The 16,134-nt window shown below is 38.1% G+C and overlaps 1 protein-coding gene across 3 annotated transcripts in view; it reads right to left on the bottom strand.

The window, feature by feature from the left end:
* The window catches only part of G3BP2 (G3BP stress granule assembly factor 2), a 72,832-nt gene that overhangs the window by 13,537 nt on the left and 43,161 nt on the right, over positions 1-16,134 (bottom strand). For all 3 annotated transcript variants that reach the window (XM_079768653.1, XM_079768655.1, XM_079768654.1), the window contains exons 2-3: positions 3,207-3,325; positions 907-988 (exon numbers count right to left, since the gene is read on the bottom strand). In XM_079768653.1, the coding sequence (XP_079624779.1) occupies positions 907-988; positions 3,207-3,301 (177 nt within the window). In that variant the 5' untranslated portion in view covers positions 3,302-3,325. The remainder of the gene's footprint in view (positions 1-906; positions 989-3,206; positions 3,326-16,134) is intronic.

Here is a 16,134-nt window from a genome sequence, read left to right as displayed (position 1 = left end):
GCCACACTCAAGGGGCCCAAGAGCCACATGTGGCTCGCGAGCCGCAGTTTGCTGACCACGGACCTATACAATACTACAAGAAAACTTCACTGATTTCTTCCTTACAATTTATAGATTATTTACGTAATCCTTCTGCCTCACTTGAATCCATTTCATCATACTATGTGTTACTGCCAGACTGGTATTCCTAAGCCACCATTTTCAACATGTCAATTCTCTATACAAGAAAGCACAATGGCGTCTCTTATGCAGAAGTATGGGCTTTATAAAGCTTCCTGCCACTATTCTGTATTGGGTATTTACTCACACAAAATGTGTTGACTACTCCTTGACCTCATAGCTAATTTTACTTTACTGCATGCTTGCTGAGGCCTTTTTTTCTACTTTCAATTTCCTCGTTTGGCAAGGCCAAATCCTATAATTCAGAGTCTAGCTGAAATCCCACATCCTATTTTCTACATCCTTGTAAGAGAACCTATAAATAATATATATATTTATCATAAGGAGCATACATACTTCTGTACATCCCTATTTATAAAGTAAGATTAGGCCCACATTTGTATAAACTTAATACACTGTCTCAACTGTTTCATGTATAAATTTATTACATCAAGGAGAGAAAACATCCCATCTTCTCCTTTGTATCCACCCCCATGTAATACTGTGCTTCATACAAAATGGATGTTTTTAAGAACTCAAAGCACAATCACAATTATTGTAACATAAATTCTAGTTACAACTAATGATTACATTCAATAAATTAATGGCAAGGGGGGGCATATGTAATACTTTCAACAATAAAGAATTATTTAAAAGGAAATAAAGTAATGGGCACACGAAGGCTATTTTTCAAATATCTATCAACACACAAGAAAAATCTAAAATGTATATGGAATTGATACTTACATTTTGGCCATAAACGGCCTCCTGGGGCTTTCCACTGGCATCTACTCCACCATGAACATAGGAAGAATTTCTGCCATAAAACCTGTAAAACCATTGATAATGATTAATATTCAATTGTCAAGAGAAGTCTAAGAGGCAAGAGTTCTGGTATCAGAGAGACCTAATTTCCAGGTCCAGCTCTCTCAATGATTAGTTGTTTATATTTAAGTACATTTAGGGTTTTTAAGTTCACTTTCCTTGGTTATAAATCAGAACAGTGACTACCCCATAGGGTTTTTGTAAGGGTTAAATGAATAATGACATAAAATTATTAGCGTGTCTAGAACACTGAATATACCATGCACCCAGATAATTAGTTATTCTCATCTAATTCCTGTTACATCTATTTTTTATTAAGTGGAAAAACGAAATATTCATAAAACATTCTACATAATGATGCTGCAGTAGTTGACCCATTTCTTTTCCTTTAGATTAAAAAACTCAGTTACCTAGATTTGTTTGGGAATCAAATGCTATTTAACATTCTACTTTGAGTTCCAAATGATTACTAACCCTTGAAAGGCTTAATCAGTTTAGATTTAAAATAACAAATTCAGAGATTACATAAAAAAATATACATTATTTCAACACCCAATTTATTAATATTTTTATATTGCTCTTAAGTACATGATGCTTCTCTTGCATTATCTAAAGCAATTAGAATTAATATCTTTCTAAATTAGGGTTATCAAACATGCAAGGTTGATTTTTTCATAAAGAGAATTCAAGTTCTATCATAATAAAACATGTTTAAGACTTCCTCTATGCCAAGTAATGTTCTCAATGCATTACATACACTGATTCATTTAACCCTAACAACAACTTCATGAAATAAGTGCTATTATCTAAATGAGCAAACTGAGATTCAGAAGAAGTTAAATTAACTTACCTAAGATCACACATCTTTCAAGTGGGGCAGCTAAGACATAAACTCAGTCTGTCTCATTTCAGCATCCATACTTTTAACTGCTACCCATATTTTAAAGTTTATACTATTTCCTCCCATGTAAAACTGGCAAGCACATCAACTGCTATTATCTCACTGGAGGACAATTTGGCTCTAAATGTGCATAAGAAAAACCTTTAACATTTTGACTTCTAGGAACTTATTCTAAAGGCGCACAAAATGTATGTGTAAGGATATTCATTACAGTATTAACCAGTGCAAAATTACAAACTAAATTTTCATTACTAGGGAAACTGGTTACATAAGTATAAAACAGAAGTTAGTGCTGTTATTTGAAATGATGGTGGAAAGTCTATTTTACATTTTTTACATTTTACTTTTTTGTCACTATAAAAAAAGTTCCTTGCTTAAAAAAAAAAAGCTAAAAATGTTAATACCTACATTGTAAAAAGATTAAATTTCAAATCATGAATGGCCCTATTAATTCTATTCTCCTTCCACAAACACTCTCAACAAGAATGCCTTTATTTTTATAATTAGGAAAATGTGTAAGTATTCATTTTGGGTTGGGGGGGGGGGGTGTGTTGCTATACAAAAATGTCTCCTGTAACAACACAGAATAATACACACATGTTTAACAATGCAGGGCATATTGCAAAATCTAACTTTAGAATAGCCAGCATCCTAGTAAGAGAACCTATAAATAATATATATATTTATCCTTAGCTCACTTGGCTAGAGTATTCTACAACAAATACTTGCAAAGCCTAATACTTACAAAAGTCTCACTTATCTTCCACCTGCTAAAATATACCAGAAAGAACATAAATCAATTTCATTTCAATCTCTGGAAAAAATAAGCTTACAAATTCCAACTCTTACCAAAATACCAAACAAGGCTCCTGTTGCTGTTTTACCAAGAAATACTATTTTGCAGATTAATCAAGAAATGTTCACAAATGTAATCACTTAATGGATTCATTTCCTAACGTTGCTATAGAGAACTTTAAGGAGATGGCTTAAGCCCATGATTTCAAATTGCACACTGGAACTCATTAGTTGTCAAGCCAAAGGTGGTTGTTTTTTTAAATGAAACATAAAGTACCAGAGTATATAATTCTGTGCACATGCATAAGCGTGTGATGTGTTATATTGTGAGAAGTGGTTTTCTTACTGTGGATTTCATTTAAAAAAAAATGGTTTTAGCCACCAGATGGTTAAAATATTAGATAAGGTTTACAAAAGATACTGTCAAGACAGGAAGTGACAGGAAGACAATATGTCAAGTCATACTCAAGAAAATAAAACTATAAAACTAAATAAAAAATACTAAAATATACCATTTAAAATTTACCTGTGTAAATATTCTGGAGCTTTATTCAGCAAAGTATAATACTGCCTCACAAACTCCCGCCCTACAAGCAGCGGACTGGGCTTCTCCATAACCATTTCTTTGCTGCACAATGTCAAAATCTAAAGGAGCAAACACAAGAATATTAAGTATTGGAAAGTCATCTTTGTAAACTTCCATGAAATCAATTTTCTGAGCCATACAAGTGGTAATTAAGAAAATTAATACCACTTATTAAAAAGTAGTTTACAATGGCAAAAGAATTCCAAAAAACCACTGGTAACCTCCAACATCTGCATCTCCTGCTTTATCCCTCAAAAGGGAGAAGTAGCACCGTTATTTCCAAGTCAGTTCAGTGCTGCCTCACACTGGACTATAAAATCAAGTAACCAAGTAACCAAGAACAAGACAGTCCAGTGCTGCCTCAGATTATAAGAAAAAGTAGTCAGAACAAGTAACCAAGATTTTCCATTCATAGCACCTTTTTTCCTTTGGGGACCTTATCTCCTTATGTTCATGAATTCATTTTTAAAAACTAGGTAGAGGAGACAGGACTGTGAGATTACACTTATGGAAAAAGTACTAACTTGTTTCTTCTTCATACTTTCAAAATAATGATTACCACTAAAAATCAACAATAATCTTAGTACTCAAAAAAAAATTTGAGTCCTTCCAATCTTTCTTTCCATTGATTAAGCATCTAAGCCATGTACTGTACTGTTTATAGTAAATTAAATACACTGGGGAACAAGATAAGACTCTAGCCCTCAAGGAGTTTATAGTCTGTCAAGGAATATAAACAAGCAAAGAACAGAATGTGTTAGGTGCTATGCTAAAAATTACTTTTAAGCTGAAATCTCAAAGATAAGGTAAAGAAACACAAATACAGCCCTAGCCACTTTGGCTCAGTGGATAGAGCGTCAAGGGCACATACCTTGGTTCAGGCTCCTCCCCGGCCCAGAGCCCCAACCAGGGCCTGGGCCCATGCATGAGGCAACCAATCTATGTGTTTCTGTCTTTCCCTCTTTCTTCTACTCTCCCTAAAATAAAAAATCAATGGAAAAATATCCTCGGATGAAGATTAACTAACAAAACAAAACAAAAAAAGAAATACAAAATAAAATTAGAACACAACCTTTCTTCATTTAAAGTAAATGATTTATATGTTTACAGCCCCAGAACAGTCAAAATTATAACAATCCAGCCTTCATGGCTCAGCAGTTCAGTGTCTGGAGGTCACAGTTCAATTCCCAGTCAAGGCATATGCCTGGATTACAGGCTTGATCACCGGTGTGATTGGTGTGGGACATGCAGGAGGCAGCCAATCGATGATACTCCTGTCTCATTGATGTTTCTCTCTCCCTCTCCCTTCTCTCTTTCTAAAAATCAATAAAAAATATTTTTTTAAAATAGTTTTGTTCAAATGGTTAAAGACAAAAATGATATTAAGAATTGTTTTTGGGTTGGGGAACTTTATTGTTCCCTTTCTCCTCCGTATTTCCAGATTTTTTACAGTGACACTTCCTCATTTATCCCAAATATTCCATCACATTTATAAGGTACATATTCACTTATCATTTTTCTCACATATAACCAAAGTAAAAAAGGGTACAGATCACACCTATCAATATCAAAGGAAGGGTCAAAATACACTAAAAAGTTATTGTAACAAGGTTCATTCAAGAGGGACTTCAAATTACCTACCACATAGAAAGTCAATGAAATATCATGATCATGGTATCCTCAATTTAGATCAGAGCTAGACAAAGGGAATAGGAAGTAGAGGTAACTTTTATTTGATTATTATTCAATAAACTAGAAGCCTGCCCTCTCGCAATCCAGGATGCTGAATGCAGCAGTGACCATACTGACCGAGGGCAGCTCCTGTGTTGAGCATCTGCCCCCTGGTGGTCAATGTGTGTAATAGCGACTGATCGTTCCACCATCCAGTTGATTTGCATATTAGGGTTTTATTATATAGGATTATTTATTCAAAGGAGGTAATTTGAAATGGCAAATGAGAAAAGGCAATGTTCATCTGGTAAAAGCCTAACTAATGGCTATACAATATTAGGCTATGCAGAGCCTCTTTCTGAAGGCGCAGGAGAGGCTCCTCCACAGGGATGATAAAACGAAATAAAGATGTCACTCAGAGGATGGGTTTTAAGTTAATTATACTGACAAATATAACTTAAAGATCAGTTACTTCTTTACCATAAGTCTGATTTAAAGTGAATCAGAATTTAGAGGGCTAAAATATAACCAACTGATGGAAATCAAGCAGAAAGTAAAGGTATTGGGAATGGCACAACCTTACTGACTAATCTATTTTTTAATGACAAACTAGTTTATGTGTTCTATACAAGCCAACTGCCATCTCTTCCATCTTCCTCCCCCACCCCAGAGTAGAAAAATTAACAGTTCAATAAATAAGGAATGCATCAAAGCAGCATTAGGGATAAATTATAGATGAACCACCAAACAAGGTAGTTTGGGATATGGAAAAAGCTGACTAATACAGATTTTGTGTTTATTATTTATGCAAGGCAGTGCATATAAGAAAGTCAAGAGAAAGAATGAGCCAAATTACCGCTTCAGAATAAAAAGTCATGTTCTTTTTTTATCTTAATTTCCTAATTTACAAATTGAGACATGATCTCTGGTCAAGCCTACAAGACTATGCACGTCAATAAAGATAACCAAGACAGTACAAAAAAAGATCTTCAGAAGGTTGTTAGCCTCTAGCACCTTATAAGACCAATTATCATCTAATATCATTTTAGAGAAAGTGAAATTCCATATATTAAACTCCATTTGACAGCATGGAGATTGCTGTAAGACTGAGATGCACAATGTAAAATTTATTCTCTCCTTGTCAATCAAAAGCTATCCATCCTATTTATTCACCCAAATACCAACATTATATCCAGCTTCCCTCATTATCTATTGAGCCTTCGCTATGTCCAAGATCATTCTACTGACCAACTCTGTCCCATCACACTTAAAATCCATGCGTATCTTCAACAATGTCCTTTTATTCATTCCTATTTCTTAAAATGTCTCCTTCTCCATTTGCCTAGACTAATTCCTGAAAAACATACCCAGGGAAAATGCTTTATATGTCAACTGTTACCATTTTTTCTAAATCTCTTAATCCTCATAACCCACTGAGAAGAGATAAGGGAAAAAGTAACACATACACACAGATAGAAAAGAAAGTCACATTGGACTTCCTATCGGTATCTACAATATATTCAGATTTCCTCAATTTCAAAATGAATACTTAAAAAACCTGTTTATTAGCCTCTACTCTTCCCATGACTAAAACTTCAGCTTTTAGTTAAGCACTTAGGTTTTTGTTTACTTTTTTAAGTCAGCGAATTAGCAGCATATAATGGAACTGTCCCCAAAGCAAACAACCTAAGGCTAGTATGAATATAAAGTCAAAAATGAGCTGACATTTCTGTTCTACTCTGTACAAGTTCAATACTGGTTGAACAATAAATACAAATTACAGAAAGGTAGATTTAGGTTCAGTCCTATCCTATATAAAAGCCCAGTGACCAAACAGCAGAACAACCAGAACAACAGGTCAACCAGTTGCTATGATGTGCACTGACCACCAGGGGGCAGACACTGAACACAGGAGCTGCCCCCTGGTAGTCAGTGTGCTCTCACAGTGGGAGCGCTGCTCAGAGGGCGGGTCCACAGCTGCTTGGCTGACCAGGAAGAGCGGCGCTCCCACAGCGGGCCGATCCCCACAGGCCATGAATCCTGTGCACCGGGCCTCTAGTCCTATGTAATAAAAGCGTAATATGCTAAGTGTCTGACCATTTGTCCAGTCACTATGACATGCACTGACCACCAGGGGGCAGATGCTCCAACCAGTAGGTTATCTTGCTGCTGGGGTCCGGTGGGTCCAGACTGGGTGAGACAGGCCAGACATGCCCTGGAACCCTCTGTGGTCCCTCCCCGGCCGGCTGGCCCTGATCAGCCCCAAATGGGACTGGGCAAGATGGGCTGGACATGCCCTGGACGAACCCGTGCACCGGGCTGGTTTCAGCCCGATCCCCACAGGCCAGGCAGAGGGACCCCATCGGTGCATGAATCCGTGCACCAGAACTCTAATATAAATATAATGAAAGAATAACCTGAAAGAGCTATTTCATGAATAGCCAGTCACTGCAGGTATTTATTGCAGAGACTAACTGAATAGTTCAGCAGAAATATTGTCAAACTAATCATGTGTCTAACAAAGATTAGATAACTCCAATGCCAGGACTCTAGAAGTCTATTAACAAGAACACCTTGACTCCTACTTCAATACTCATTCCATACCTTTCTATCTAATGATTGAAACCCTACGCATTCACATTTGGGTCCAGCTAAAATATTGTCCCCTGAAAAGTTTATCTGTTTGCCTCAATAGGATATAATTATCTTTCCTCTGAATTCTCAACTTTGGGTCTTTATCATGACACTTCATTAGTCAGATCCTGCCCTAAATTACTAAATGCGTATCTGTCTTAGTCGTCCTCTTCTCTACTCCCATTTCATGTATTATATTCTGAGCTTTCCCTTGAATGTCATTCCCTCAAAAGTCACAATTCTACTAAAAAAATTCAATAACCTCTCCTCACTCCTCTACCTGTCTGCATTATCACGGTTGACCACCTCTTTCTAATGCTTCTAGATTTCTACAATGAGGCCAATAACCTACAACTCAACACCTATAATAATGACTAACATAAAAATCTAAAAGTACTGTTTACAAGATAGGGAGAGCTGGTAGGAAAGAAAAAATGTTAATCACTTCAGAAAACAGTAAGGCAGTTTCTTATAAAACTAAAAACATACACGTATCCCATATTATTCAGCAATCCTACTCCTAGGTATTTATTTAAAAGAAATGAAGCATATGTCAAAAAACATATATGGTGTTTATGACAGCTTTATTAATAAACATTCAAAAACTGGAAACAAAATGACCATTAGCCAGGAGAATAAATAAATTGTGGTGTTAAGTCCATGCAATTGAATACTGCTCAGCAATAAAAAGAACTGACTTGTGCAACAACATGGATGAGTTTCAAAAACATTATTCCAAGCTAAAGTTAATCCTATATAATTCTATTGATAAGATATTCTGTAAAATGTAAAAATTATAGGATTACATCAATTCAGGGGGGCTGGAGGCAGAAGGGAAACAACTATAAAGGAACATGAGGGAACTTCAGGTGATGGAAATTGATTGAAGTGGTGGTCTCATGACTGTGTATGTCTGTCCAAAGTCATATGACTGCACATGAAAAGAGTGGTTTTTACTCTTTGTAAATTATTCCTCAATTATTAACATTTAGCAATGCAATTACGCTTCATTATGTCAATCATTTCACAACCATTTATGGAGAATCTACCACAACCAAGCATTTATAAGAAAAACATGGTACCCTGAAATCAATATTATTCAACAGTTCAAAAAAGGCAATTTATTCAAAGTTGCTATCTTTCACCTATGAGGATTAACAAAAATTAGTATCCAGTACTGTTAAGAATATGGGAAAAAGGCTCTTTCACAAACAGTATTGGGGGAATATAAACTGTTAAAACCTTTTGGAGATTTAATTTCACAGTTTTAATCAAAGTAATAAAAATGAACACATACACAGTAATCACACTTCAAGAAGTAAATGCACAAAGATGTGTATTCAAGGTTTTTCATTGCCACAAAAGAAAAAAATCAGTCTAAATGCCCATCAACAGGGAAATAATTTACTAAATTATAGCATAGCTATAAAATACAAAGTTATACACTCAATAAAAATAGGGAAAAACGCAAAGTTAAACTTACATCACACTGAGTATTTAAAAGAACATATATTGACTTTGTATTTTTAAAAATAGTATTTGAAAAATTTTCATTTAGGTTTTGATAACCATCTAACAGATATGAGTTACTGGTTAGGAAACATGGCTCTGGAATAAAAGTTGAAAGTGTGAAAATTCATTTAGTACTACTAGTTAACCAAAAAATACCGATAGTATGCTTACATTAGTGACCATTAATGGTTAAAGTTGGAGTGTGCTTAAATATTACCAACTAACTGAAGATAAAATTGAGAAGGCTGAAATGGGAGAAACAGACCATAAAAATACCACGCTAGAATTAAAAATGAGCAGCTACATAGAGAAAGAGAATAATGAAAAACCTACAGCCTAGACTGTAGGGTACACTCTTCAACTTTAATGTTTCCAAGAGGTAATTTAAAAAACACTTGTGTTTACTGATATAGTACTATTTTTTTTTTTCGGATAACCTGATACCAATGGTCTTAGAAACAAAAATAAACTCTAACCCCAACTGTGAAATATCAATTCATGTGCAGTCATTATGTCCACTTTCACCACTATTATTTAACACTAGAGGCCCGGTGCACAAAATTTGTGCACTGCGGGGGTTTGTCCTTCAGCCCAGCCTGTATCCTCTCCAATCTGGGACCCCTGGAGGGATGTCCAACTGCCTCTCACAATCCAGGACTGCTGGCTCCCAACTGCTTGCCTGCCTGCCTTCCTGATTGCCCCTAACCGCTTCTGCCTGCCAGCCTGATCACCCCCTAACCACTCCCATGCCAGCCTGTTTGCCCCCAACTTCCCTCCTCTGCCGGCCTGGTCACCCCTAACTGCCCTCTCCTGCAGGGTTGATCACCTCCAACTGCCCTCCCTTGCAGGCCTGGTCCCTCTCAACTGCCCTCCCTTGCAGGCCTGGTCCTTCTCAACTGCCCTCCCTTGCAGGCCGGGTGCCTCCCAACTGCCCTCTCCTGCTGGCCATCTTGTGGTGACCATCTTGTGTCCACATGGGGGCAGGATCTTTGACCACATGGGGGCAGCTATATTGTGTGTTGCAGTGATGATCAATCTGCATATTACTCTTTTATTAGACAGGATAGAGGCCTGGTACAGGGGTGGGGGCCAGCTGGTTTGCCCTGAAGGGTGTCCCTGATCAGGGTGGGGTTCCCTTGGGGTGTGGGGCGGCCTGAGCGAGGGGCCTGTGGTGGTTTGCAGGCTGGCCACGCCCCCTGGCAACCCGAGCAGAGGCCCTGGTATCTGGAATTTATTTTCCTTCTACAATTGAAACTTTGTAGCCTGGAGCAGAGCCAAGCCTGGGGCTCCCTCTGCGGCCGGCAGCCATTTCTGTTGGGGTTATAATTGAAACTTTGTTGCCTTAAGTGGGTGGGCCCGGCCAGGGTATGCGGAAAGCTTTGCTTCCCCTGTTGCCGGGGGCAACCCTGGCCTGCTCTCTCAAGCTCCATTCTGCCGCCATTTCTGTTTGAATTTGTTTACCTTCTATAATTGAAACTTTGTAGCTTGAGTGGAGGCTTAGGCCTGGCAAGGGCAGGCGGAAAGCTTGGCTTCCTCTTGCTCTCTGTGGCTGTAGCCATCTTGGTTGGGTTAATTTGCATACTTGCTCTGATTGGATGGTGGGCGTGGCTTGTGGGCATGGCTTGTGGGTGTGTCAGAAGTATGGTCAATTTGCATATTTGTCTATTATTAGGTAGGATAGTACTGGAAGTCCTAAGCACAGAAATCAGATAAGAAAAAATAAAAGGCATCCAAATTGGAAAGGAGAAAGTAAAACTGTGATTATTCACAGGTGACTTGATATTGTACATAGAAAACCCTAAAGACTCCACCAAAAAACTGCTAGATTTAATAAATGAATTCAGAAAAGTAACAGGATACAAAATTAACATCCGGAAATCAATGGTATATTTAAACACCAATAATGAACTCTCAGAAAAACTAAAAAAAAAAAAAAAAAAGCCCATTTATCATTACAACAAAAAAATAAAATACCTAGGAATAAACCAACAAAGTAAAAGACTTGTACTCAGAAAACTATAGGACATTGAAAAAAGAAATAGAGGAAGATACAAACAAGTAGAAGCATATACCAAGTTCATCACATAATTAAAATGTCCATACTACTGAAAGCAATCTTCAGATTCAGTGCAATCCCAATTAAAATACCAACATATTTCACAGATCTAGAACAAATATTCTAAAAATTTATATGGAATCAAGAAAGACCCCGAATAGCTGCAGCAATCTTGAGCAAGAACAAATTTGGAGGAGCTCACAATACTGGATATCAAACTATACTGCAATGCCATTGTAATTAAAACAGCCTGGTACTGGCACAAGAACAGGCATACAGACAAATGGAACAGGACTGAAACGCCAAAATCCACCCACACCATTATGACCAATTAATATTTAACAAAGGAGGCAAGTGCAAAAAATGGAGTAAAAATAGTCTCTTCAATAAATGGGAGAATTGGACAGGTCCATGCAAAAAATAAAAATAAAAATAAATCAACTTACACCACACACAAGAATAAACTCAAAATAGATAAAAGATTTAGGTGTAATTCCAAAAACCATAAATATCCTAGAATAAAACATAGGCAGTACAATTTCAGACATCTAATGTAGCAGCATTTTAACCAATATATCTCCTAGGGCAAGAGAAACAAAGGAAGAAATACACATATGGAACTATATCAAATTAAAAAGCTTCTGCCCAGCAAAAGAAACCATCATCAAAATGAAAAGGGAACCTACCATATGGGAGAATATATTTGTCAATGATACATCTGATAAGGGATTAATTTCCAAAATATATAAAGAATTCATACAACTCAACACCAGGAAGACAATCCAATTTAAAATATTGGCAAGAGACCTAAATAGACACTTCCCCAGAGGACATATAGATGGTCAATAGATATACGAAAAAATGCTCAAAGTCACTAATCACCAGAGAGATGCAAATTAAAACTATAATCAGTTATCACTGTCAGAATGTCTACCATCAATCCTATATAATAAAGGGGTAATATGCAAATTGACAATCATGCCCTCACACAATATGGCCACCCCCATGTGGTCAAAAATGGCCGCCACAAGATGGCCAGCAGGGGAGGGTAGTTGTGGGCAATCAGGCCAGCAGGGGAGTGCAGTTAGGGGTGACCAGGCCAGCAGGGGAAGGCAGTTGGGGGGGACTAGACCTGCAGGGGAGGACAGGTGGGGGGGACCAGGCCTGCAGGGGAGGGCAGTTAGGGGCGATCAGTCCTGCAGGGGAGGGCAGTTGGGGGCAACCAGGCTGGCAGGGAAGGGCAGTTGGGGGGTGACCAGGCCAGCAGGGGAGGGAAGTTGGAGGTTACCGGGCCAGCAGGGAGGGCAGTTGGGGGCGATTGGGCCAGCAGGAGAGCAGTTAGGCGTCAATCAGGCTGGCAGGGGAGTGGTTGGGGGGTGATCAGGATGGCAGGCAGGCGAGCGGTTAGGAGCCAGCAGTACCGGATTATGAGAGGGATCTCTGACTGTTCAAATCTGGTTTTGATAGGTACGGGATCAGGCCTAAACCGGCAGTCGGACATCCCCCAAGGGGTCCCAGATTGGAGAGGGTGCAGGCTGGGCTGAGGGACAACCCCCCCCCCCCCAAGTGCACGAATTTCATGCACCGGGCCTCTAGTACATCAATAAAGAACAAGCATTAGTGAGAATGCAGAGAAAAGGGAACCCTAGTACACTGCTGGTGGGAATGCAACCACTGTGTAAAAACAGTATGGAGTTTCCTCAAAAAATTAAAAATGGACCTGCCTTCCGACCCAGCAATCCCACTTCTGGGAACATACCCCAAGATTCCCGACATACCAATCAGAAAGGATGTATACATCCCTATGTTTATAGCAGTGTTATATGCAATAGCTAAGATCTGGAAACAGCCTCAGTGCCCATCAGTAGATCGGTGCATAAAAAAGCTGTATACATTTATACAATAGAATACTACATAGCTGAAAAAAGAAGGCTTTCTTATCCCTTTGTGACAGCATGAATGTACCTGGAGATTATTATGCTAAGGGAAATAAGCCTGTCAGAGAAAGACAAATACTGTATGACCTCACTTATTTGTGGAATCTAATGAACAAAACAGGTCCAGAGGTATGGATGCAGGGAACAGACTAACAGACCTCAGAGGGGAGAGGGTGGGAAGTAAGGGAGATTAACCAAAGAACATATATGCAAATATGCATAGCACATGGGCACAGACAATAGTGTGCTAAAGGCATGAGGAGGGGCGGGGATGGGTGGAGGAGGGCAAAGTGTGTGTGCGTGTGTGTGTGTGGGGGGGGGGGGGGGGGAATGCGAGACATCTATAATACTGTCAACAATTTCAAAAAAATCAACTTAAAAAACAACAGAGGGTAAAATTTTAAATGACGGTCTGATTTCAATAATGTTACGGCAAGGTATTCACTTTGGCAAGACAGTGAAGTTAATTTTTCGATCTACTATAGCAAAATTAATTATCAGAGCAGATTTCAATAAAAAATACAAAGTAACTTTGTATCTCACCAATTATCTTTAATCTCAGGGATCTCAAATGACATCTCCATTTTTATTAAAGAAACTATCTATATATATAAAAGGCTAATATGCAAAGTCTCCCCACGGGAGTTCAACCAGGAGTTCTATTGCTCGCTATGACGTGCGTGGACCACCAGGGGGCGGAGTAGAATGAAGGAAGGCCCCAGCTGGCAGCTGGGGAAGGGAGGCCCCAGCCGGCAGCCAGAAGGCCCTGATTGGCCCTGATCGTTGGCCAGGCCTCGGGACCCTACCAGTGCATGAATTTCGTGCACCGGGTCTCTAGTTATCCATAAAATAGCTAGATCTACATATAATCATAAAACCTAATTATAATTTGTTAACTACAAACAGCTGGCTGCAACCACCACCACTATATATAAGCATCAAAATGCACAATCAAAAATTCACTCTCAGAGGAGCCTGGAGTGTCCTGACCACCTATTAAGAATAAGAAATGCAGCATCTTTGCTCAAGTAGTTCTAAGAGGGGGGAAAAAAATTCACTCATTACAAATTACTGACATAAAAATTCATATCACACTTTGGTGGCTATTTCAATGCTTAGAGAAAATGGCCTAAATCAGTGGTCGGCAAACTCATTAGTAAACAGAGCCAAATATCAACAGTACAACGATTGAAATTTCTTTTGAGAGCCAAATTTTTTAAACTTAAAACTTCTTCTAACGCCACTTCTTCAAAATAGACTCTCCCAGGCTGTGGTATTTTGTGGAAGAGCCACACTCCAGGGGCCAAAGAGCTGCATGTGGCTCACTAGCCGCAGTTTGGCGACCACGGGCCTAAATGAAACTGCTAAGAAGTTGAAACACATGTCTTATTTAAAAAATGAAACAAAATAAAAAAGACCCCCAAGAAGCCAAAAGAAAATGACATATAGGAAAATAATCTACAAATAAATTTTTCAGCACTGTAAAGTTAAATGTACTACATCCTGCTTCTTATAAAAAGACTAAGATTTCTACAAATAGGATGCAGTTCTTTTTACCAGAAAAAAACTATATTACCAAGGGCTACGCCTATGCTAGGACACAGCTTTATCTCTACTATTGAATACTTACTCCATTATCCCTCTAGAGCCCCTCACTCTGGGCTCATACAATTCAGGCCCAGGCCCTTTCTCACTGAACCATTCTCAATAGCTAACCCATTTTCAATAGCTAATCCCAAATTAAAATTAGAATCTTCTAAAATTCCAGGTGGGTCTGTTTAAAATGCCTTTACCAATCAAACAGCAATGTATCTATAGCTTTCTAGAGCAAAGGCTAATTTGTTGTGGCAGACCATTGAATGAAAGCATCACAATCAAGATCCATGCAGCAGTAGTGGAAATAAACAATAAAAGGTAGTTGTGGATTAAGCCTTTTCTTTTTTTAGGCCCCAAAGGTAAGGAAGCAAGTTTTGAAGCTCAGAAACTATTAAAAGTGATCAAGTAGTAAGAGAGGAAATGCTGACCAACAATAATAAAAACATGTATTCATATTATGCTTTCAAGTTTAACAAGTACCCTACATATTCCTTTATCTCCTTGAAATAGATAGGATATTAGTTTCATTTACAGAAAAGGAAACTGATGTTTAGAGAGCCTAAGAAAAGGAAGGAGCTCAAAGTCCCTCCTTATAGTTATGAAAGAGACAATCTGAAATCAGGTCTCGTGCTTCTGGTGTTTTCATTACACCTGTTAAAAACAACTGCTTTAGAAGAACAACCAAAGACACAACTGTTCACGTATTTGGTATTGTTGGTAGAAGCAAAAAAGCAGGGGACAGTAACTTAATAGGAAATCTGAAAAGTGTCAACCCAACATACTAAAAACATTTTATCAAAATAGGGTAAAACATATAGAAATTAAACAATAAGCTGAGACACAGCAGTCAAGAAACTGTTATACTATTGCTTCTGAGCCAGTCCAGAGTTCTAGGAGGAGAAACAATTTGCCTTATCAGTTCTTAAACAAGTGTCCATTAGTGGAGAGTAACCAAGTCATGTTTGTCAATTAAGTTCTATTGAATTCAAAAGTTCAGAAACAACCCTTAAATTCGTACCTATCAAAACCAGATTTGAACAGTAGTCATTCTCCACCTCCATAACCCCTCAGCATAAATTATGTGGGAAAGTCTTATTTAAAGCAACTTAGGAAAGAATTTTCAATCCTGATAGTGGGTAATCAACAGCAATAATTCTGCAGGATAAGGATACTGTTAAAAATCTAAAGACACTATTAGTATTTATAGATTTTCAGTAACTGCTATAGAAATTTTCTTTTTTGATCTCTCATAAGTGAAATATAGATAATATTTCCTGCTACCAACAGTGCCAATATTATTCAACTCAAGAGTTGTCTGCTGGCAATTCAAGTTGCAAAATGAACACTCAATTAGACTATCAAATGATTAAATACTTATTTTCTCCGTGGATCTACTTCTGACCCCCATTTACCCCACAAGCATTCTGGTTCTCTCCACTCTTAATACTTGTTCACACTTGAC

The sequence above is a fragment of the Cnephaeus nilssonii genome (genome assembly GCF_951640355.1).
Source record: "Cnephaeus nilssonii genome assembly, chromosome: 1".
Classification (NCBI taxonomy): domain Eukaryota; kingdom Metazoa; phylum Chordata; class Mammalia; order Chiroptera; family Vespertilionidae; genus Cnephaeus; species Cnephaeus nilssonii.
The sequence above is the reverse complement of the archived record's forward strand: the minus strand, read 5'-3'. Positions and strand labels throughout refer to the sequence as shown.